Here is a 26195-nt window from a genome sequence, read left to right on the forward strand (position 1 = left end):
TTATTGGTTTGGGATTTTTTTTTGTTTGTTTTGGTTTTGTTTTGTTGTGGTTTGTTTTTGTTGTTTTGGTTTTTAATAATCAGTTTCTGAGTATGGAGAACATCTTTCGTTCTAAGGTATGATTTAAATATTTCGTGTGAATAGCAATATTAAACAGTTTTGGGATTTAAAGATCTAATTTTACATAATTTGTAAAATAAACGTTATAAATATGATTTCTACACAAACTTTAAGTGGAAGAGTTTTTGATGTTGATAGTGTTGAAAATTGTTTTATTTGACAGCCATGTGAAAATTTAAAATTATCTATGAAAATGTAGGTGTGTCCCTTGAGGTTCTTAACAGAGCATATAACACAATTATATCTTTGCACAACTACATTAACTAAATACACCTTGAACTTCTCATCTGTAAAGGCATCAGAAGGGGCTCAATGCAGTATTCTGATGTGAACTGCAATGGCAAATAGATTGTAAATATCAGTTTTTATTAAATCAGTTGGTGTAAATATTGCATCACTGTGTAATAACTAAAATGTTCAGGAAGTTACTCTCTAATATTTTTATTATGAATGAATAAAAAAGTTGGTTTTGCAATTGTATAATGATTCCATGTTATAGTTGGAGTACTGCCTGTCCAGATATGCTGAATTGCTTCCTAAGAATCAAGGTCATGCAATTCAGTTCCAAGCCAAAAGGAATTCTGAAGACCTAAACCATTCAGCAATATTTCACTTTCCTTCCTGAATTCATGGCTCTAGCAGTGTGAAATGGAAATCTGGCTCTTATTGTTTAATTCTGAACTCAAGCTGATACTAAGCTATTTTAGTATTTGAGATGCTTGCATGATCTTGTTTTGGTCTTCCAAATTGCGATGAGCTTGGATTGTTCTCTGACAGTGTTCTGCATCCTGTGGGAAAGGTGATCGTGCTCGCTATGTGAGTTGTAGAGATGCTCATGGAGGAATAGCAGATGAATCTCTCTGTGCTCATTTACCACGACCAGCTGAAATTTCAAGCTGCTTCAGCCCATGTGGAGAGTGGCAAGTTGGAAATTGGTCCCCTGTAAGTATTGATTGTAATTTTTTTTTTTTAATATGTCTATTTAGATTATTGGCCAAAGTCTCTGGTTAGAAATTGAGATTTCATGATCTGCACAAGTGTGATTGAAATTGCATTCCTTGAAAAAACAAAGTATATATTTCTTACTGTCAAAAGTAAATATAAACATCTTTGGTTATTAATTATCAATGTTCTGTCACAAACGCTGGGTTAATTTTTGGTCAGTGCACAGTTACGTGTGATAGTGGAATAGTAACAAGACAAGTTATCTGTGTCAACCGTCATCGAGAAATCAACGAGAATTACTGTGATCCTGAAGGCCGACCTTCCAAAGAACAAGAATGTAACATGCCACCATGTCCACCAGTTTATCATCATATTCCGAAAATACATGACCATCCAAGCTATTTTCCAGAAATGGGTTATCTTCCAATACACCATCCACAAGACAACATAAACCAGTGGAACCGTCCCTCTGGGGGAGGATATCAATGGAGAACTGGACCCTGGGGAGCAGTAAGAATTTTTTTTTTTAATATATTAATTTGTTCTTTTTGTGTCTGTTAACATTTTTAGACATATTATTGCAGTACTGATTTGGTCACAAGAGAAGCACATATATTTAAAAAATTATTATTGTTGTTATTATATTAAATTCAACATGTAACTTTTCTGCTATTTCAACTTTAAAATACTTCTGCATAGTAGTAATTTTTATTTGCAAATTTCAGTTTTGAAAGTTAACATTAAAACCACTAGTTTTAGGTTGTTTTAACCAACATTTTTACATTTTTCTGATTATGCAATGGTGATACATATGTTTACATGTTTTGGTAGTGCTCTAGTACTTGTGCAGGTGGATTTCACCGTCGAGTTGTAGTATGTCAAGATGAAGAAGGAAGAAGTGCCAGTTATTGTGATGAGGCAACAAAACCCCCAGAGTCAAGACACTGTGATTCTGGACCCTGCCCACAATGGAACTATGGGAACTGGGGAGAAGTAAGATCATTTCACTTTTAAAGGGAAACACGATTTACCACATACGCTTAGGAATCGTAACATAATTGTTTGACTGTGAATGGAACTGAACACCATTTTTTTTTTTTTTTACTTATTTAAAAAGAATGAGTTTCAGCCTGTTTACCTAAACCTGTTCTTTGATCAAATCCAGAATTGTACTGTAATTTTGAGTAAATATACATCCAAAAGAAGTAAGTACTGTGTGAGGCTAAGGATGTACAACATCAGTCACCACTGCAACACTCAATTATGAGACATACAAAATTACTTTCTGTTACAAAAACATTAATTGCATGCAGAAAAGCCTCAGTGTAGTAGCTAGTCTAAGAAAAAAAAACTAGTACAAGAAGCTGTAAAGACACTTTTTTACATCAAATTTCAAAGGTACTCACTAGCATAACTGCAAGCAGTAGTAGTACCTGCTAGGCTTAAGTTACAAATTAGAAGTATAAAGATAGGATCATTCGTTTAAAAGGTGTTCCTGTGTTACAATATTTTGATGAAACACTATACATTATTGCAAAGAACAGTTTCTCCATGCAGTGTGATGTCTTATCCTGACCACGCATTCTTGCTCAAACACAACAAAAAGAGTTAAACTTGGTTTGGCATTCATTCTAATTCAGCCCCTTGTGATTCCTGTCCTCCTGTTCTTGGTAAATCAATCTCTAGAGCTGGGAAAAGAAGAAAAATCTAGTGACTTTTTAATTTCTTTTTTCCCCCTCATTTTGGCCATTTAGTTCTCAAGGCCTGTCTGAATGTCTTGTTCTTTCTGTCCACAGCTGCAGACTTGGCATCCAGTTAATGCAGATGCTGCAGTTTTTGTCTCATTTAAAATCCTCTGAAACACAGTAAAAAGCTACAAGCTATTGGAACGTGCTCACTTTTGATCAGACTGTTTTTAATAGCTCATTAGAAATGAAAATTAGTAATTTTGCCTGGAATCAAAGAGTTACAGGAAAACGAAAACCCAGAAAACACATCCTATATGTACTTTACACTTTGTATGAATTAGACTATGAGAAAGTGTGCCCATTGTTTGAGGTTTTTCTGGCAGTGAGGCATATTTGTAGGACCAATTTCCATCTTTTCTGCCTGCTAAAGAAATATGTATGTATGCACATTTATTCTCACAAATGGTTACTAGTCCTTGACAAAGTAGATTCTCTGTAACTGAGACTTATTGTAAAAAATCACTTGATAGACTATAGAAGTCTAATTTGGTAAACATTCTGATGACAGAATTGTTTTTTCATTATATGAAGTTAGACTGTAAGTCCTTATTCTTGAATTAAGTGTCCAGGGAATAGGAAAACAGACATAGTAAATAAAAACATGTACTGATTATTGCTGTATCTCTTTATTTGAATGGCATGTAATGACTGTCTCAACAAAAATATTGCATATAAAATTCTGTATTTCAGTGTACTCAAACCTGTGGAGATGGAATAAAGACAAGACTCGTGATTTGTCAGCTTCCTACTGGCCAAATGTTGGGTGATCAAAACTGTGAAATTCTAGACAAGCCGCCTAATATGGCACAATGTAATGTGCATTCTTGCCCTGGTGATGTTTCATGGCATCGGGGACCATGGAAATCGGTACGATAGCATTCACTAATATCTTTTGCTTTCTTATTCTTTCTATCGCTCTATTTCCCCTTGCCTTTTAGAAATTATATTACTTTATTCGGTAACAGTGAAATAATAATGCATGTGAAATATAGTCTATGTAGTTTTATTAAGCAATCATTCCTGCAGTCATTGAATTAAATGGGAAACAGCCATTTACTTCAGTGGGAACAGTGTTATGCTCTGTAAAACATCATAGACAATATTTTGAAAATTACCAGAAATCATCATAGCCAATAGTAATACCTAATAGGTTGTTCTGTTTCGAAGGGTTATGATTTGATCTGTGTTTAAAGTATTTAAAAGTGTATGCTGTAATTTATACTGTAGTATTACCTACATATTTATATTTGTAAAAAAAAAAGCTTTTTAGTGCATAATTTTTTCTAATACTATATTTAAGTACAACTCACACGTTTATATTATGCTCTGTCATCAAGCATTTTACTCCATATTATGTGTACATTTGTGTATAAAAGTTTATATTTGTGGTTTTAAAACAGTGACTAATTAAAGCTGTCTATGTATAATTATGTATGTAACTATAATATGTTATTGTCTACATGTCACTGTCTATTAATGTGTAAAACTGCCTACAGTAATCACTATTAATCTCTAAAATTGCCACTAGCAGATTATTAACATACTGAAGCAAATTGTAGCAAACTCTACAATATAGAGTACGTCATATTTCCCAAGCTGTGAATTCGGCAACAATATTTATTATTATGCTCAATTCTAAGGAGAGTAATGGCAATCAAAGGAGATTGGATCCAGTTCTGGTTCCACACATATTTGCTAAAAACCTCTCATTGACATCCCTGGAAGATGAGCTAGGACAACAGTTCTATTTTTCTTTCTTTTTTTAATTAATAAAATTTTGTAATTTGTTTTTTTAATTAACATGGATACATTTTTAAAATTGAAACCTTTTAAAAAATCTTATCCAGTTTTAACTGTAAATAGTTTATTACTGTTTATATAATCTATTATAATTTATTGCAAATAGACTTCAAAATGGAAGTTTGAATTAATAATTTACCACAGTTATCTCTTTCTTCCACTGTGCAAAACAGACTTTAGGTTTGTGCTTAACAGACACCAGACTATCTTGTTTAGCTGTTAGCCAAATAATCAGTGGTGACTTGCTATTGCTTAATTAATGTATGTACTTTGGATGCTGATAAGAAGAGCAGGGCATTCAGCACACCGTTGCCTTTGGACTCAATGTTTGTTTTCTTTTTAGATCTAAAGTTATTCATGGCCTGTTTCTTCCCTGAGTGATGTTGTTTGTTCTGCCTAAATAAGTTACCTGTAAGCTATTGTAATATATTATAAATCACAGAATCACAGAATGGCTGGGGTTGGAAGTGACCTCTGGAGATCATCTAGTCCAACCCACCTGCTAGATCAGGTTCACCTAGAACAGATCACACAGGAATATGTCCAGGCGGGTCTTGAATGTCTTCAGAGAAGGAGACTCCACAACCTCCCTGGGCAGCGTGTTCTGTAAAGAAGTTTCTCCTCATATTCAGATGGAACCTCCTGTGCTTCAGTCTGTGCCCATTGCCCCTCATCCTATCGTTGAGCACCACTGAAAAGAGTCTGGTCCCATTCTCTTGACACCCACCCTTGAGATACTTGTAAATAAGATCCCCTCTCAGGCTTGTCTTCTCCAGGCTAATGGAGATGTTAAACGTGGCTTAGTTTTGCAAAGATTTTCGTATTGGTTTATGTTTCAATTGACATAAAAAGCCATTTTAATCCTTCAAAATGGAATGGAATCTAGTTATCAGAGAGAGAGTTTGCGGCCTCTGTTTAATGCATTATTGGATTGCAAGCTCTATGGTTATTCAGTTTTAATTTCATCACACTGTCATGTGGTGGTGTGCAGAAACAAACGTACTCAAGAAATAAAAGCAGGCTCACATATTAAATATGCTGTAACTTTTTAGTAATTTAGCTAGTTTGAATGCTGCCAACACACAAACTTCATTTAATTTTTGTTGCTGTTTAAACAGAACAAAAATCATTAATTGAGGATGTCTATTATGAATGAGCAGTAAAAGCTGTTAGTCACAGAAACACTGTAGCCTAAAAGAAATGGCTTTGTTTAGCCTTCAGCTATAGGTGGTTGGCGAGTGATGTGGTAGTTTGGCAATAGGTCACGGCTCTGCCAATCTTATGCCTTTCTGGCATACAATATCCTCTAATACAGGGGACTGTTAAGGACTGGACACTCTCTGGAGGCTGGAGTCATCAAGTATGTCACATTGACACATGCCCTTTTCTATAAAGACAGCAAGAGACAGATAAAATACTGTTTGTATTTTTGATAAAAGTATGCAGTAATATTTGTGTCTGGGCAGCAATGGATTACACTTTTCTACCTATTAGTGAGATTCCAATATCAAAAATTAAGTAGCAGCTGAAATGCAAGATTTCCCACATGTAGTGTTATTTGCCATAATAGATTCTGCCATCTTTTACTTCTGCCATGCATGGGACTAATGTGATATGTGGAGGGGGTAAGTAGACAGAAGGGATTTTCTGAGCAATTGCTTTACCTGGAACAACTACTTGACCTCCTTGAATATTGACCGTGTCTCTGGCCCAGTGAGAGACTGGTATCAAAATTGCTTCAAAAACCTTTTTCTTATTCTGGTGTAGCTTTGTCTAAACCATGTCTGAACTAAAAGCTTCACTCACAGATTATTGCAGCTTTTACATAGCTAGATAGTTTCCTCTTGGATTTTAGGTTCCAGCAGAAATAGGTTCAAAAAAAGTCAAATTATTTAAGGTTAATTCAGAATCCTGAGTCAAGAACTTGATCCACCATGTAGAAGGATTGTTCTAGTTTATCAGTTGTCAGCGTCTTTTATGTTCTCTTCCATATTGGGGCATTCTGACTTCTTCCACTAGCTATCACTAAATATTTGAGGATAGAAGACACTTGGCAATATGTCTTGTAAGTACATTTCTTTCAGGTTTGGATTCATTTTCCATAATGTAATTAAAATAAAACATATTTTGGAAAAGCACGGTAGGGTGGTTGCACGGAACGCTCTGCTTGTCATTTGAAGCCAGAATTCTGTTAATGTTTCTGCAGTTCAGCAGCTATGAGCTGTTAAATTTTGTAGTGTCTGTCTGTGGCTGCCAGAGCTGACCAGTACAAAGCGCCAACGCTGTGTGCTCCTCTCCTGCCGTGTTCTGCAGTTGTCCAAAGGGTTGTGAGGCAAGTAAATCTCAAATTCTAAAGACTCTTACCACTTTAGGACATTTTCTTGGAAATAACATGCATATTCAGAAACTTCGCTTCTTTGAAACTTTAATTCAGTGCAAAATTTTCATATCATGATATCCACTCCAGAAGGACATTCTGAAGTTTTACAGGGAGGATTACTGGAAATACATCCTTTTGCCTGTAATGTGAATTCATCTGATCTGAAGGTCATTGAGAGACTCTGACAATTATCTTCTGCCCTCTTAGTTTTGTACAAGTTTCTAAAGGAGTTTTCTGTAGTAAGAACTGAATGAGGCTAATATTTTTTTTTCTGCCTTTTTAACAAAAGCCAAAGGAAATAGAGTGGGTTTACACCCAGTCCATGCATCTTGAGGGACTCTGCCTTGTTTTCAGATAATATTGGTGTCAATTTTAATGTAACTGAGGTTGATAAATATTATACAAGCATTCCTAAATTGAAGTGTTTCAAAATTTGAAACATTTGATTTCAGGATTTAATTGCCTAATTGGCATGTGTCTAGGTACACTACCTCTTCTTTGATATACAAAAATTACAATACAGATGTATATATTTTGATATATACATATTTATATTTTATGAGTTAATACTTGAAGTAAATATAGCTGCTTATTTTAATGGAGTTGCACCACCAGTAAATTTGGCCTATATATCTTGGAGATTTTTCTTTTAGACTACTCTAGTTTCATTGGTGAAGGGATTAGGCAATGATCCAAAATTTCATGAAAGAATGAATAAATTACAAGCTAAAAAATATGGAAACCATATGTCACATTATATAATGTCTAGAAAAATTCCATAGCATTCTGACAGCTAGCTGAGAGTACTTTGTTCTAGTATAGATTTTTATTGTATCCCTTTTTGCCTCAGTGCATTATTGTGTTTTTGTGTTTAGTTCGTACAGTAAGACTTCTGGTGTATTACTATTAATTTTCAGAGTGATTCAGGTTTTCTGACCCTCATGACAAGAAGTTGTTTTTTATTTAAAGCATGAAAAGAGAGAATATTACAAATTTGCAAAGATACCGTAAGATTTGAAAACTGAACCATAATGACTAGAATTAACAATTTTGTGCTAGAAGAGTTCTAGAATAAGCCATCTTAATTCAGTTCAAGAATGCTGTCTTAGTACTCTCAATACTGTGGGGTTTTTTTCCTTTGAACAGCATTTCCCATATCCACATGCTTTAGTATTCATAGCCAAACAATTATCTGTTACCTGCCAAAAAGTTACATGGACATATAATCAAATCAGCTTCTGGTTGGATCAGTGGTTATGTTTAGGTACAACAAATCTTCAGATATATCATGCAGATACATATACAGTCTGACAAAGCTTTCTTGTGTAGCACCAAAGTAAAGTAGCTGAACTAGAGAATAAAATATTATTTTTGGCAGTAATTGCCTGGGAAATAATTTGACACACAGTAGCAAGTTAGGAGGTTTCCAGTGCCAAAGCCCTGGCCTGGTACCTGGGCAAAGCATGTAATGTGAACGTAGTTCTTGTGTTAACTCTTCCTTCTGCTGTTCAACGGGTGATAACTCATCTAATCATCTAGTCTGCTTTTCTTAATGGAGGTTTCCTTCACTTCAAGGATTGTACCTGACTACTAAGTGAAGCCTCCCTTGGTTAAATGGTCATATCTTCCATTCTAGTCTTTTTCTCTGCCTCCTGGCTTGTTGCTGCACAATAGAAAACAATTGTAGGCTTCTCAAGATTCCTGATACATATATGTTTTACTGTGCTGTATACCTTTTGTTTTATATATTTTCTTTAAAGTTTTATGAAGTGTGAGTAGGGATTACCCTGAAGGAATAAAATAGGCTATTCATACAGGAAGACAATACCTTCCAGCTTCCCATAGTGAGGAAAGTGTGTTCACATTTTTGGACAACAGGAATTTTGATATATTTAGGAGTTAAAATATGGGTTTGGTTCCCACATAGTTTTTCAGTGCTTACCAAAACCCTTGTATAGCTAGGTAGCCAAACAGCAAGGTTCCTGCAGTTGATGTTACTTTAGACACTTTATATTTCATTTGGGCTTTCATTCTTGGATGAGTGTGGATAGCAACCTAAATTTTATCAGAGACGTTTTTACCAGGTATGTCACAACTTGAAATATATGTTTGCTTCTCATCCTTTCTCATTCCTTTAGAAAGAATACAGCTGGATTACTGAAACCAGATTGTGTGTTACCTAAAGGTCGTTTTGGTACTCCATTATCAGTAAATCTTCACAGCAGATACCTTACTGTGTGCTTTTCTTAGCAGATGTGTCATGGGAAGCTGCTGTAACTTGAAGGTAACAAGTCTTGCCTCAAAAGCAGACGGTTTTGGCTTTGCTCTGTACCATCCTCAGTTTTACCTCAATCAGTCTTTTAGAGGTGTTCCAGTTTCCTCATCTGAACAGTTTCATGTAGAGTCTTTGTGCAGCTTGGTTGCCAAGCACTACCGGTTATGGTTCAGAGTACAGCAAAGTTAAGGTCCATCTTGAGGTCTTTGTTTTCTGTTAGATTCTCATAAAAACATCTACATTTGGAATTTTATTTGAATACTAATGGAAGAGCATTTATACTCTCTAGTGTGAGTTAATTGTAATGCAGTCATTAGCACTTTTTCTTATATTTGTTTTCTTAACATGTTTGGATTCATGTTCTTTGACTTCACATTTATGTTGTGAGTTGAGCTGTGATACATCCAATTATTTTCAAATTCAAGACTTATTAAGACTTTGTCATAAAATTTAACCATATACTGATTGTGAAGTCAGATGATAACTGTGGAATTCTTAATTACTTTGAAGTTTTAAAACGTAATTAAAGCGACATAAGATTAAAAGTTGACAAGCAAAACTTTCTCAAGAACAAGTACATGTGCAAAGTGTTTTTACATTGTTCTGAGACTATTAAAAGAATCAAACACTGGCAACAAACTAGTCATGTCAGTTGTACTTTGTTAGTCAATAAATTGAGTATCACAAATGAGTGTTTCACTGCCTGTTCAAATTATACTAAAAAAAAAAAGTCTCACAAAGCTGCAGTTTAAGAACGTTAGTTTTTCAGAGTTCTCTGGGAACAGTCTAAATCCAATTGTGCTGAGATGTCTTTATGGTCAGTGATACAGACAAGATTTTACTCTTACAGAAGATAATAATATTTTGTTTGAGAGGCTGTGTGGTCTCCTTCTCTGAAGACATTCAAGACCAGCCTGGACACATTCCTGTGTGATCTGCTCTAGGTGAACCTGCTTTAGCAGGTGTGTTGGACTAGATGGTCTCCAGAGGTCCCTTCCAACCCCAGCCAGTCTGTGATTCTGTAAATGTTGATCATTTCTTTTTTTTTTTTTCTCACTCTTAGGATTTTCATGTAATTTCTTAAGTACTGCTTGTGATTTCCTAGAAAATAAGCATAAAAAGAGTGGATCAGCTCATCTTCTAAGTTACATTTAAGTGTCAGAAATATATTGCTGTTATTACTTACTGCCCTTCAGACACATAATGTGGTGTTCTTTAATGTGGCTGTTTTTCTAGTTCTTCAGTTTTCTTTTTAGTTGCTCCAGAGCAATTTCAGTGTAATTCTGTCTTTGCACTAGTGGAAGAAATCTATTATTGCTTTCAATGAATATAAATTCACGTTTTTAAATGTTGACATTTCAGTCCTCCAGTGCTGTTACTCCCAGGCATGCCATTGACTTCTGCAGGAGCAGAATCAACCCCGAATTGCATAAGTGAAATATTTCTTTTCATTTTAATGCAAAAAAACAATCTTGCTATGTATGATAAATACCTTCATTCGCTCTAATGTGTAAAAAGTATTTATATTTTCGAAGATAATCTTTTATATTAAAAGGGAATTCAGAATCAGTGAACCTGGTTTTCAAAACCAGCTTCAGGCTTTTACCTCTACTGCTGCTGCCTAATGTCGAACTTCAGAATACCTCATTACCAATGCAGCACGTTTATTTAATATCCCACTGGCTGAAGTCTTAATGTGAACATATGCTATTCATTTTTTTAAACTTTGGAAAGGGGGGGGGCCTTTTCAGAGATAACTGATAACATATGTCACTACCCAAATCATGTCATAAAACAGACTTGAGATAGTGGATTTCATTTAGGCTAATTCTTATAAAAATGGAAGAAAATACTTGTTTCCAAAATTCAAAAGCAATTATTTGTGTATTGTTCATCAAGTTTAGTGGAAATTTCTCCATTTTGGTGCTATGTTGCCTGTATAGCTTGAAATAATAAATAAGTTATAATGTATGTGTGATAATTTAATTTAATGATTGTGACTTGTGTCTGTGAAATACAATTGCATTTTAACCCTTCTTTTTTATGCATGTTGTGTGGCTTTGTGTTTATATTTAACGTGTCCTTTATTAAGAAACGCTAGTGTTTAAGGTCCTAAAAAAAATGCATATATATATATATTAAAAAAAAGGGGTGGAGGGTGGGAGATGGGAACTAATCACTTTTACTAAAACTGAGGCTTTTTTACAATTGAGTAATCTTTGTGTTGCAATGAACTTCGTCTGATATTGTAGTGACATTGTTTTCATGGGGGAAGCTCATATATACTTGAACAGAAAAGAAAACCCCAAACAGTGTTACTGCTAAAAGCAACAATTGATGCCGTTGAACAACGGGACTGGAATAGGTAGTTGGCACATGATCCTTGAAGATAAGCTTAGAGATACCAGCTGTTGAACCTTTTTCTGGAGCTATAATTTAATGGCACAGTCTTGCTCCCACTTAGTGACAAAAGGCATAGAATCGTGAGGGTCATAACATAATGCTCAAGTCTTAATCTTGAAGGCATAACGTAATTTTTTACATTCCTAGAACATTTTTGCATGAGAAGATTTGCAGAACTTTCAGACCCTCCATTTAGAAAGAGGACAAGTAAGCAGGGAACATAGTCAAAGAAAAACCAGCAAAACAGTATCATGGAAGGGGGAAAAAAGCAGGTGGTCCTTAGTACCATTGATAAATATATATATAGGCATTTAATAGAAATGAAAGGAATGTGAAGCTACTGATGTATTCATGTATTTTTTTTCAGAGTTACAACTTTAAGAAAACCTTAAGGGTTCTCAGTGGTCAGATCCCTGAGCTGCCTGTATATATGTGGCAGTTTTGAACACCAAAACCCCAGTCACAAATGTTGGTTCAAAGCGTTTTGGAGACCCAAGTCTAAAAGTTATTAAGCTTATATTAAAGTATTAGCATTTTCTGACATTTATGAGGGTTAATACATAAATATTTTGGTTTCCAGGCATGGGTTAGAAAATGAACAAAATGTTCCGTAGTTCTCTGTTACAGGAGTTCCCAGTTCGTTCTTTGAAAACTGGTAACTAGGAGACTGGTGACTCCACAAGACAGACAGTTCTGTTGGTCAGTACATATATTAACATATGTATTAATGTATCTGTGGCCCTTTCCCTTTGAGAGCAGGCTCAGGCACACAGATTTCCTGCAGAATCAGTCTTTCAGAAGCTTGCATGTTTGCTCACATTTATGCACATGACTACAATGCTGGAAAGATTGATCTGTAAGGAAATTGAAAATACACAGGAGAGTGGCTTAGGTTGGAAACAAACTGGAATTCAACATGTGAAGGTAGGTAAAATGTTGTATTTCTTATTGGCTGAAATATGAGCATATATTCATGTCCAATTAATGTTTAAAGTAATTTGAGTTATTTTTCTTAATTCTTTACCTGATATTGTGTTATGTACCATAGAGTTAGACTTTTGCATGGTTCTAAAATGTTTGAAAAATTTCTGACAATACTGTACTATTTCAGTATATATTGCTTTGTATTTTCAGTTGTCTTTAAATTTCAAATACAAAACATTAGTTTTTAATCAAATGAAAAAGTGAAGCGATACTTTTTATAGAGCAGACAGACATACAGAGCTCATGTGTTTGTTATTCCTTTTATTTCTGAGCTACTGTTTTGCTGCTGCTAAGATAATTAAAAATGATAAATCAGAGACTGCAGTTGCTGGCATCCAGTGTTTCTTCTGCTCATCTTTAAGTTTTTGCAAACTTAGCTAAAACTAATAGGTCTAGCATTGTAAGACTGTATCATCTCTAACTACTTTTGTAATTGGTTAATTTGAAAGTACCGTATCTCTGAAGATAAAAAAGAAGAATCTATAAAATGAAGCTTTAAATTGTGAAAAGTATATAAACAAATTTTTTTTCTGTGCAACCCATTTGATCATGCAAACGTAGCTTCCACTCCAGAGATGCTCCATCATGGTCCAACTTTTATTGTGAACACCTATGACTAAAATGTCGCTCTCAAGAGGTGAACATTACTTTCCAGTGAGAATGCAGATTATGTCATTCCCATGCATTTGTTCAGTTTTCCCAAGCATAACAAGATCCTGTGGTGCAGTCTGTGAAATTGTCTGGTCAGTGAAAGCAAAAATGGATTCACTTTGGTTTGCTGTTTGTTTTTCATGGAGGTCTGTGAACACACCTGCTGGATGGATGTGGATACATCCGTTGTTCTCCACTTGGAAAATGTGTCTGGGAATTTATCCATTTATTTGAAACAGAAAAAAAAAATCTCTGCCATTTCGTTTGCTCACACTATCTCCTTTTTTGCCACCCTTTTTTATTGATGCTTGCACTTCACTGTTTGTCTCCAATGCTGCTGCCGTCATGTAATTGCTTAAAGGTATTATTAATGTTGCATGACTGTGGAATAAAGAAAGATGAGACTTGCTGAAGTCTGAACAAGTCAGCAACTTCACATTTCCAATGGTCTAATGGTAAAGGTGTCTGTACCAAATACTTTCTAGGAGGTATGAAAGGCAAAGAGCAGGATTACTATTCAGTCTTGTAAATTTGACACAAATTTATACCTGTGGAATAAGATTTTCAGAAAGAGTTAGTGAGGGTCTAACTAACTGTTCGTCTTTGCCACTGAGTTTACAAGGAGAGGTAAGGCAGAATTGTCTGGGTTTTTGTGCTGGTGGTGCTGTTTGCATTGGTTTTGGTTTTGTGGGTTTTTTTGTTTGTGTTTTTTTTTCGTGGTAGTGTTGTGAGTTTTTATGTTTTGTTTTTAACAACTTACCATTGTTCCTGTATTTTTAATTGTGATTTGCCTCAGCCATCTGTTGTTTAAGTCATTCAACTGAAAGATGATACACATGATACACATACCAGCTGAGCAATGTAGTTTATCTGTTCCCTCCCAGCAATTAATAAGCTGATCTTACTTCTCATCATTGTAATATTGTCATTAATTACAGTGATGATGTTGCTTGAGGGCTGATGGTGCAGTTCTTAGCAGTGGTACGTGCAGACTCCTTAGTGACACTTAAGACCTGCGCACATGAGGTAGCAGAGCCTGCCAAATGGTTGCTGAAAGGAGGCAGAAATACCGATTGTTTTTCTGATTCTCAGGTGGTAACCCAATGCAGCAGATTCAAATCAAGGGCAAGTAAGGCAGGAAGACTAACTATGCAATTCAATTTTTACTGTAATTGATAGATTAAATGGAACCTATAAAGGAATGTTAAATGAGGTAGTACATGTGATACATCATTACTGTTGACGGAGAACATGTTGATCATCAACTCATGAAGATGTGATTATTTTTAAATTTTCAAAATTATCAAGTAAACATTAACAGAAACATAAAATACCTTCAATTAGCACAAGGCTTGTTTTTGCATCTCACTGATGCCATCACATTAGCAGTGTTAGCATCCCTGCCACTGGTAGATGTTTCTCTGTTAGGTTACTGTTGCGTCTAATAGTGAGATCTTCTGCCAGGGAAGCTGAAGCCTGAAGGAAAATAGTATTGTGGGGATGGGTCATGACAACTGAGTCTGATTTTGGAGTTTGACTCAACTAGTCATGTTCAAGTCCAATAAAGTATGATATTCAATTTTTGTGAAGAATTTCCCTCTCTTTCTAGCCTTTCCTGTATTTTTGACGCCGAACTGTTCATCTTGCTTTATTTTTCTCCTCTTCCACTGTGCTGTACAAACTTCCATCTACACTCACACTAATATCTCCATAATTTGTGTTCTCTGATGCCTTGGATTACTCTCTTACAGAAAATGGGAAGATGGTAGTCTCCTTCCTGTATGCCATGTTGACTTATTAACTTGTCAAAAATTTGAGTCAAATTTGGTTCCTTGCTGTGAAACTTAGACTTGAATATTGCTTGAGTCCAAATTTTCCTTTCTGAATTGTGTGATGGTATTTTTAGGCTTTACAGTGAACTCTCATAAAAGGCTTTTGTTTTATTTATCAGTTCTCAGTCCCCCTAAAGCTTGAGATTTTTACCTGGCATCAGGAATTTGCACTCTTTATAGCAGCAGAGTAGTGGAATCACCTCCAAACAAGTAAGACAACTCTTCTCTTTTGAAAGAAAAGTGATAGAACTTTGTCTAAAAATAAAATCTTATCTCTTGTAAGTTGTAAATTAATTTATTTCTTAAAATGAAGAGAAATTAGATTGTAACATTTTTAGGAAAAAACAGAAAATGCAGGAAGAGTAGTTATATAATACGGAAAGCAGGGTCAGCCATTTACAGAAAAAATGTTTCTGAAAATTTCTTTAATGATGACACCTGAAGTAGCACCTGTGAAATACAATTCTTTGGGCAGTGGATTATTATACGAGCATGCCCTTGGAAAGGACTGAGTATCCATCACTGAGTATCCACCAGTATCTAAAGATATAGGTAGCGTAAAAGCCAAATCCTACAATTGCTAAAATAATGTTGCAGCTTTTTTGGCAGTTCTGTTGTTCTTGTGTTACTGCAATAGCTAAAAGTTTGTTTGAAGATCTAATTATGCTATGTAGGTAAAACAAAGAGAAGTTTGCTGACTGGAAAAGCTTACAGATTATGTATTATTGTGAGATGTATGTAGATGCAATGGCAATACATGGCACAGAGAAGCCTGGCTGACTATCATGATAGGTGGGCAGCTGTGCATGGTAACAACCTGTTTTTCAAGTGGTCCATAGCTGGCATCAAAAAGGATGCTGGGCTTTAGGCAGTGATGAGCAGAATGGTGGTGTTCATCATGAGAGGGAAAGACATGAAAGAGCTTTCAAAGGAGGATGTGGTCATCTGCTGTAGTTGTGCTAAACTTGAGTTAATAGATAGCGCTTTGAGATATCAGAAAGACAGGCCAAATTAAAAGACTTATTCAGAATTCTGAGTAGAATGAAGAAATTCTATGAATGATCATGAAGTGGAAGTTCAAGAGTTCTGATTTTGATTTTTCCAACAGCTGGAAAGAGTGCGGTTGGTTGTTGATCTGCCATCCAGGCAGACTGCTGTTTTGCTGAGGGATCTCTCTCATTAAGGCCACCGCCAGCTGGCAGAACAAACAAAATCAGACCATGTGGTGACAACTTTAAATATTGTCTAAAATTCCTCTGTAGTATCATCAGTAGAGTTGGGCTTCTGCAGACATGAAATCATCTTACCTTCAAGATCTGTACTGATGGTTCTGACTTTAATAAAATGAAAGGGTTTGTTTGGGGTGTGCTTGTTTGAATCAAGATGCTTTTATCTTTAAGAGGAATATATTAACACTTTCCTATTAGATGCCATATATATCCTTTCCTAGCAATTTTACCTTCCTGTTACCCACATCAATCCTAAAATCTGTCTTTAATCCTCTTTGTTCTTTTTTTATTCCTACTTTTTCAATGTATGTATGTATATGTAGGTAGTTTCTCCTTTCTGTCCACCTATTCAGTAGATGTGCTTCAGCATGCTTGGAAAATAATTATTCAGGAGTTTTCTGTTATCCTTCAGATGGAAGTTGAAACAAAATTATTCTCTCAAAAAGAATCAGACAAATGCTGCCTTTTTATGTAGCACACAGTGCTCAATCCTGTCAGCAGAGGACTGGCTTTGGGCAGTGGACAGGTTAGATGACCTCAAAAGAGTTGCTGCTGTCTCTCGCTGGTCTCAGCTGCCACAGGCACGCTGGCTGTGAGCTTGTACCACAGCACGCTCCAGCACACCCACACTGGCTTTGGTTTGGAACGCACTGGTCTTCACATCCACGATATGTACCTGAAAGCCCTGGAAACCAACATATGGATGGTGGAAACTTGGCGTGTGTCTGATTTCTCACCCTGTTATGCAGCCAGAGTACGTAGCCAGACCAAAAATGTGGAAGTGCTTCTTGGGCAGACCTTAGAGAAAATTATCATTGCTCCCTTTTGTTCTTGAGAGGGGTGAAGTTATGAAGCTTCCATATTAGATTGTGATAGTGGCTGCAGGTGATGATACTTGGAGCAAATTGTTCTCTGGTTTTCATGCCACGAGAGCTACAGGTAATGGCAGTCACTTTGTGTGAGGGCCATCCTTCCTTAGCTTCCATGCTGAAGCAAACGGCTTCTGAGAGGGAAATTCTTAACTTTCCCTCATGAGAATAATAAGAGAACTGACCTTTAACACTACATTTGTTTATAAAAATCTAAGATGTATTCTACTCCAAATTTACCAGTTTTTATTAATTACAAGTAATGGATGTGAAATTGTTGGGGAGGAAAACTGATCTTCAAATTTAAGATTTTGAAATAAAACTAAATAAGTTTCAGTTAGAACAGTACTTTCACTTCAAAGCTGTCTGAACACAAAAGAGATGTTCTGATAAGTACTTTCTGGATGAAGTTGAGCTCAATGTTAACTAGAAAAAAACCCGTGATTGTTATTTGCAGAATCTAGCTATAAATAACTTGGGTGTTAAGTGTAGCAATTGCAATACTCAGGTATTTTTGGAGGATCCTGTCACAGAGGAAGGAGAATGGCTTTCTTCATGAGTTAGAATGAAGAGACTGAGACTCGTGAGCCCACATACATGTCTAGTCATAAAAATACCCCACAAGTCACAGCAGTACTGTTGCTTGCATTGGATGGAGAAGGATTTTGAGATAGTACTTCATTTCAGAGGCTGTGATAAATTCTCTCTTTAATTTAGGTGAGGGAAGGTGGTTGTGGAACTGTGGGCCATCCTGGCTTAGCAAGGAATCAGGAAGGACTTCAGGCAGCTCTAACATTGTCATGAAAGATTCAGTCTTGGATAGCTAATCCAAATTTGTATTTTTGTAGGTGGTAGTAGTTGCAACTACTAAAACTTGTGGGTTTTTTCAGGGCATAGAACTGAAAACCAGTACTGTGAAATCTCACTGTACAGTCTGAACGGAAGAATATCCATATTATTGACCTCTCTCTGCCAAAAACCTGGAAAAGAACAATTAAACAGCATGATTACCTGTTTGGCTCAGAGAGGTGTGATTGGAACATGCATTGCTGGATTGTCTATGCTTGTTTTTGTTTCCAGATGGGCTACAGTACCTCATGATACACTTTGCAAATGGTTTTGACAAGTCCAACAGGAGGAATGTGGAGACTTGCCCTGTGCCACTGACCTCAGGGGATCATCTGTCAGTGTCATGCGAGCCCAAGCTGTTCTGGGGACTGAACTTTGCAAAGTGTTTTTGGGATGATGCTTGTGTTGCAACTCACTGAAACATGGGCAGTGCTAGCTTCTCATCTTTCACATTTGGATATACAAGAGTCAAACATATTCCAGGGGTGCTCTGTTTTCACATGCAGAGGCAACGGACAGGGAGGAATTTGCAGTAGCTGTGGAGGCCATTTGGAGCATCCTACAAATAGACATCACTCAGCAGTAGTTCACCAGCTTGAGAGAAAGGGACCTGTTGGAATTCACTGAGCTCAGCTGGCTGTGCATTTGGTCATTAGAAATACAGTCTTGTTTGAATTAAAAAAAAAAAGTTATTGAACTTGGAGAACCAGTCAATTTGTGTGGTAGGAATGCCATCTACATAGTGCTTGGATCAGAGGGCAGCACTTATAGGAAGGAAGTGAATTTATTACTAATTTACATCAAAGATCCCATGAGGTTTGCAGTATGATTGCAAATATTAATGCAGGAACTTGTTTTCACTCTAGATCTTATCTTTCAAATGTCATATAGAACTCTGTGAAGTGGGAAGGCCACAAAGAACTTGAACAAAAAAAAGTAATATTTGGTTTATGCTTGTTGGGTATGGGCTTCTTGTCATGGTACATTTTAACTCTGAAGCTTCAGCTGATACACAACATACAGTCTTGGATACATCCTTGTAAAAAACATGCAGACAGCCGGGAGTGTTCAGAGGACAGCAGCGTGAATGGTAAGAGACTTGGACTAAGTGATGAATGAGGAAAGGCTGAGGTAGCTGCAATTTTCAAGAACAAGTCTACAGAAGAGTAGACTGAATGAGATATTCTTCCAACCTGTAATCAGTGTTTACAAAGAGGTGAGTGTTTCTCAGTCTGCTAAGCGTAGAATGAGAAGTAACGATCTAGTCTAACAGTAAGAGAGACTATTGTTAAATCCTAAGACTTTTTTTTTTAACTGTAAGGATGGCTAGACAGTGGAAAAATGCCTGCAAAGGAGGCTGTAGCATCCCTGTCATTGGAGACAAGAGTGACAAACTACTGTTAGGAATGGTCCAGGTGTAGCTTTGAGCAGCGTGATAGATTGGATGAAGTTTTTGGGTCCTTCTTAGCCTGGTCTTCCTCCCTTCCATTGCTAAAGTTGTAAGAGCATGTTTAGAAATATGGCAAAGATTTGCAGATTGCAGCTGCAAGGAGGACTAAATCAAATCAAGACATTTTCTGACCACCAGGGCAATGTGATGTATCACTGAACTTTTGAAATGAAGCCATACTCAATGAAGTGACTCAAAAATATCTTCAGTTTAACTTCTGTAGTTAAAATAGGTGTAACTTAGATGTAACAGTAAATCACGTACATACCTCCCAGAGTTCAATTTGCTCTTTCTCAGGAGTGATGGAATGGTTGGTCTTTTATAACCATGGTTCTTTCTGAGTAATAGAGCTAATGGCACAAGTGTTTATGCTTGTTTTACTGAAGAGTTACTGATTCTGAATCAAATAATTCAGTAGAACCTAATTACAGAGTCTGTGTTTCTTCTGGACAGCAGTCTAGGTACTTAAAGGAAAAAAAACAATTTTTGGAATACTTTTAGCTGAAAATACCTATTTCATGTTTGAGCCTTGCAAGGAGCCCTGGGGAGATGCAGCTAAGAGGGAGGAAGGAGGCAGAAGAAGAGCTAGTTCTAATATGGCAAACAAAAATTTGAAGTAACTCTCAATTAATAATGCTCAAGGTAACATTTTACTAGTATCTTCTGTGCAGTAGTGGTCCCGGTTTACTTCTAGCTAAGTTGTTAAAAAGCCCAAACAGACTTTTGGGCCAACCAGTGATCATAAAAACGCAGTTTGTCAGACAACTCAAGCAACTACTGTGTTTAACCCCATAGATTTGTAATTATTCTGATTCATTATATAAATATCATATCTTTTTAATCTTTCTGCACAGTCACAGAAGTGCCTGACAAAAAGAGGAAGAAAATACCTTTTGTAATATGTTTTATCCTTTTTCAGTGCTGTTGTGGCTTAACCCTGGTAGACAGTTAAGCCCCACACAGCTGCTCTCTCATTCCCCTGCCCACCCTGGCGTGGGATGGGGTGAAAGAATTGGGAGGATACAAGTGAGAAGAATTGTGAGTTAAGATAAAGTCATTTTAATAGGTAAAGAAAACGATGTGCCAACAAGGAAAGCAAACTAAGGAATTAATTCATTATTCCCCATCAACAGGCAGCTGTTTGTCCATCTTCAGGAAAGCAGAGCTCTGTCACGTGTAACAGTTGCCTGGGAAGACAAACAACAACCCCCTTCCTCCTCCTTCCCTGCAGCTTTTATTGCTGAGCATGTTGTCATATGGTGTGGAATATCCCTTTGGTCATTTGGGGTCAGCTGTCCTGGCTGTATCACCTCCAAACCTCTTGTGCAGCCCCAGCCTACTGGCTGGTGGGGAAGCATGGGGGGCAGAGAAGGCCTTGATGCTGTATCATCACTTTTCAAAAATAAATAAAATGTGCATATGTTGTCAGAAACATTTTAGTCACAAATGCAAAACCTTGCACCATACTAATTAACTTTATCCCAGCTAAAACTAGTACAGTTACAGTACTACTAGTCACAGTACCTTTAGGTCCCTTTATAGCGAATATGAATGCTAAAAGAAACTGCTCTGTGCTTTGCATTTACTGGTCTGTTTTTCAGTATCTAGAAGCCCACTGACCTACCAGCTAAGCTATACAAAACACTCCCTTGAAAGAAAAGGTTAAGAAAATTTAGAACAAAATCCACTAAATAATCCAAGGTCTTCAACTTTTCAATGAAATAATAACAATAGCGAAAGAATCAAAAAGCTTTCAGTGAAACTCTGCGTGTCAGCTGCAGAAAAAGCCTTAATTTGGTAGGAAGTGATGTTGGCACGCCTGTCTGGGGGGCTGGCTGTGCCACAGAAAGCACCAGGAGTTCTGACAGACTGATCCTCACAGAACTTCATTATTACGAAAAAACCCAAACAAATGAGTCCTAGTTGCTAGCATTATGGAACGACTTTGAACAATAGTAATCAAGTCCAGCTTCTTACTGTAGTTTTATGTTTTTGAAAGAAGCTGACATATGGGAAATATTACTTTAGCCAATGTTGAGACAACTGCTAGAATTTCTGTGTAAAGTGGTTACAGGATTTTTTTTCAACTTACCTTTTTTTAAAAATAAATGTTCATGTTTCTTTTGAACTTTAAAGTTCTTATGGATTTTTTTTTTTTCTACACATTCAATCTGCAGAAAATGTGTGGAAAATGTACTCTGCATAAGCCTCCAATTGTATGGAATGTCGTACAAGTGAAGCCACATTAGGGAAGTGTTGTGCCATGAGGACTGCATTGTTCTTGACCATGTTCAAGTTTAAATGGAAGGAGGTCAAGCAGCAAGAGAGTTAAGTGCAGCTGTACTTCCCTTGCTCAGGGGAATTAAGCCTTGGGGAGATCACCACCAGAGCATCTCACAGAACAGAGTGGGCACCAAGCAGTGAGAGGACCGTATTTCAGAGATAGTGTGTGATAATGCATGAGAAACTCCAAGAAGGAACACAGGCTTATGAAGGGCAAAATTCAGTCTTGTAAGAAATGGACTACAGGCTAGAGGCTCCAAAAGGACGCAAGTGGCTACCAGAGTACAGAACAAGGGCTCACTCCTGTGCAAGTGAGAATTTCATGCTTCTTAATGAAAGGAAACTTGTTAGACAGGTATCTTAGGTCCATGTGTGCAATATGCAGCTCTCTAAGGAAAACACTGGTGGGGATGTAGCTCAATGCAAGACACCTCCCTGTAAGCTGTATTTAGATGTCTTTAGCCAATTGGGAGTCCCACTCAGGTATCTTCTTTGGAATCTCTATTTTTCATCCCGAGAACTGAACAGGAGCTGTGTTCTGCCCTTACAGAAAAGTTAAGAGGCATGCCCACTTTATATTGATTAAAGCTTTTAATTCAGCATTTGGGAGACCAGTTTTCCTTTCTTGGTATTCATTCTCTGTGCTGGAGGACAGAGAACCCTTATCTGCTTGTCAGGAGTCTCCAATGAGAAGCTGTCTTGGACAGAAATAGTCTTCATTTTTCTTGCTGAAGATGTGTCACCATCCAGTAAAGAACACAGCTGAGCTGCTTGCATCTGATGCCAAGGCATTCTGGGAGGAAACAGTCCCTTTAAGAACTATTTTTATGTATTATCTAAGGAATTAATCCAGAATATGTCCAGTTCCAGGAGGATACTGTACATACAGAGTAATACACCCTCTTGAACTTTCCATTTCTGATCCTGGATCATCTACATCCAGGGTGAGTGCATTAGCTTTTTCATATGTTAAAGAATAAAAAGAGCATTTCTCTTTGCTTGTACTAAATATCTATCATTGTACTTTGTAACGTGCCTCATTCACCTCCTGTGCACTCAGTGCACTCTTAGAGAAATTGCTTTCTTTTTTTTAAACTTGTCAGTGGAAACAGAGGAAAACCTGTTTTCAGGATGCTGATCGTCCTTATGGGATACAAAGTGCTGAGCTGGTCAGTCTGTTGAAAGGATTGTGCGTGTTTGTAGAATTGGACTGTTCAGCACCAATGGAACTTTTTGAAGTGCGACTGTGGCTCAGCGCAGCCTAGGTGCTTCTGTAGCTGATGTACATGTGAGACTTCAAGAATAACAATCCTGGAATTAGTTGCCCTAATTATATCAAGATCCCATTGAAATTGCAAAGGGTCTGATCCTTAGAGGTATTTAGGTTTCTCTTACTCATGCTGATGTTGATGGGAGGTGGTCACTGCAGCAGAAGGGGAATCTAGCCCATGGAACTGCACTGAAGTGGGCACGAGCTGCTCCATGGGATTCGGGGGCATCCAGTACCCCAAGCACCTCATTCAAGCAAAGCTGCTTGGAGGCACTTCTTAGTCTGGCAATTTACTTGGTTTTGAATTTGAGCAATCATATTTAAGCAGAAGTTTACAGCAGCTTAATGTCAAGGGGGGTTAGTTTTTAAAAATACCAGGATCTTTCCTTCAGTGAAACAACAAGCACACATTGACCTAATGAACTAAACTTCAGTGTTTTTTCATGCCTTAAGTTAAACAAAAACAAAACAAAAAACACACACAAAACCCAACAACTTTGAAAGCTCATAGGTTGAAACCTGCAGTATTAGGACACTAGCAAATTACCTCTTGCACAATTAAGTTTATTTTTCAGTGTAAGATCTATTCAACAGAGCTTTGGACAGATGGAAACACAGGATGAGATCTGTAACTTGATGATTATGTGAAAGAGTAAGATAGCAAATCTATATACAGAAATGCTATCTCTCTATTTTCGTAAAACTTAAACTTTGTAAGGATTTAATGCATTTAAGATTTTCCAACATAATCACGAGCTGTTGAACATGTTTTTTAAAGCTGTTTAAGATAACATTAGATTAACACAGAGTAAAAAAACTCCCTGGAAAAAAGTTATTTAAATGTGGATATTTTCTTGATATGAGTTGGCAACATTCTGTAACTTATTGTCTCAGCAAGAAAAACAAAACAAAACAGATTACTTATCAAAAGTTACATTACTTGAATGTTCAATTATATTTCTTATACTTAAATTAATTGTTTGCAAATACAAAAATGTTTTCAAAATAATTGAAAATAGTATCTACCTACAGATTTTGCTTATCTTTCATTTGTGTTTCTGCATGTAACATTAAGACAAGAATGGGTTCCAGGTATCTCGAGTCATCTGATCTAAACAGTATTGGAGTGAAAGAAATTTTAAGCACCATTTGAAGTAACTGTTTGTAAAGCCTCTGTTATCCTTAATATCCAGACTGGTATTTTCCTTTCTGAACTCAGCTTCCCATCTAATATGACAGAAAACAAATGTGGATTATCTTGTATAATTGTACTGTAGTTAGAAAATTCAGTAGAACATCCTTATGAAAGAGGACTGAAAATAATCTCTTTATACAGATGTTGTTCTGTAACTACTAAAAATATCTTATAATAGGCTAATTTAACACACAAATATTTGATTTCTTTTTTCTTCAGAAGAAAGAATAGCACAAATTATAAATATTAAATTATAGTATTTAAATATACAAGAGATGTAACAGTTGAGTTTGGACTCATGAATTAAAAAAACAAGCAAAAAAACCCAAAACAGAAAGAAAAAAACCCCAAACCACCAAAACAGATCCAATTCTAACCCATGTAGAAGGAAATATGTAATGTCATAACTAGTGGGTAGAGATATTATTGAAGGTGTGAGGAAGACTGAGATACAGCTACAAGACTTCTTTGCATATTCTATGGCTAATAGTAGCCATTAGCCCTGTACAATAAATTTCGTTTTTGTTGGATAAAAGATACCTGCACAGGCTGTATAGACAAATATGTATATATACTAGAAAGTGTTGCCTTAATATTAATGTTGAGGGCAATGAGAAATTAAAGAGCTAGATAATTCTGTGCTGTGGCAGCCTCACCTCCTGACGTGGAGGCTTCTTGGGAGCCATTGAGGAAGGAGGGACATGCCCTATTTTCCTAAAACATCGTAGGAGGAGGTTAAGTAACTCTGTGCTGCACTTCACTTACATACGATTGAAGAATGAAAAGGAAGAATCTTCAGAATTTAAGGGTCTTTTAGGTCTACATTTTATGATTGAAATTTCTGGGGGGAAAAAAGCTTCAGGGGAGAGTAAAATCAATTGCCAAGATCACATCAGTAGTTTAGTTTTCACGCATATATGTTATCTTGCCTGCTTTGATAATTAAACCCTCTGAATTCGGAGCTGATTTCTCTGAAAGCCCTTTATAATTATATGATTTGCAAAGTTTTAAGTTTTCTGACCTACATTAGTCATAGGTAAAAAGAATGAAAGAATTTAGTTTCAGGTAATTTCTGTTCTGGGAAGTATTTTTAGCTCCTTTTCACACCCACTTAGAAATTATATTTTTCTTTGAGTATTAATTCCATAATTGATTGTGTAAGAAATCCTTGTCTAAGTGTAAAATAAAGTACAGAGGAAATCCTAGAACAAATTAAGCATGTTCACTTTCCAGACAGAAAAGGAATTAATTCAATTGATCAAAATTTCTTCATAGGATGGCATAAAAAAGATTAATGAAAGCATAAAAATAATAATGACACTTTAGTGCTGACATTCAGAATGCTCACGATCCAAGAGAAGTCAGCTGAGCAGCCACCCAATGTGGAAGTCCTTCAGATGTTCCTTGTCTGACCAAAAGTTCCCTGGGACCTGCAGCTCTGCTCTGCGGGGGAATAGGACAGCCCTGGTTTGAAGAATTAAATTCAAACCTCACTAAAGTCTTGTGGCAGGGTGGAAATATAGTGGAGGAACGGCCCTTTCTCCAGAAGAGACTGATCTGTCAGGTGCGCTACAGTCATGGCCAGCGCTCCTGCCAGGGTGGGTTTCTCAAAGTGTATCTGCAGCTCCATTGGTTTTACACCAGAGGGAGGGAGGTCCTGGAGCCAGTCGTGTGTATAAGTAACAAATGCCGGAGTGGCAGGGCAAGGCCATGCCGCCAGGGACTGCACCATGACCTATAGCATCTATACCTCTTCTCTTGCCCCTGTGTCACATACAGCAAGATATACAAAGCTGACAGAAGGGAGGTGCCAGGACAAACATGCCTTCATAGCCCAATAGCTGGAAACGTGCATACCCACAATTTCCGTTTTTCTTCCTTTAATGCTGATGATAAGCATAATGCTTACACA

At 36.7% G+C, this 26195-nt stretch overlaps 1 protein-coding gene across 6 annotated transcripts in view; it reads left to right on the forward strand.

Moving 5' to 3' along the window:
* The window catches only part of ADAMTS20 (ADAM metallopeptidase with thrombospondin type 1 motif 20), a 100867-nt gene that overhangs the window by 57897 nt on the left and 16775 nt on the right, over positions 1-26195 (forward strand). For all 6 annotated transcript variants that reach the window (XR_010469549.1, XR_010469551.1, XR_010469550.1 and 3 more), the window contains exons 25-28: positions 898-1062; positions 1285-1575; positions 1897-2058; positions 3504-3680. Coding sequence is in view for 3 of the 6 variants with exons in the window: in XM_065048625.1 (XP_064904697.1) it covers positions 898-1062; positions 1285-1575; positions 1897-2058; positions 3504-3680 (795 nt within the window). In the remaining 3 variants the exon portion in view is untranslated. The remainder of the gene's footprint in view (positions 1-897; positions 1063-1284; positions 1576-1896; positions 2059-3503; positions 3681-26195) is intronic.

The sequence above is a fragment of the Columba livia genome, chromosome 1, assembly GCF_036013475.1.
Source record: "Columba livia isolate bColLiv1 breed racing homer chromosome 1, bColLiv1.pat.W.v2, whole genome shotgun sequence".
Lineage (NCBI taxonomy): Eukaryota > Metazoa > Chordata > Aves > Columbiformes > Columbidae > Columba > Columba livia.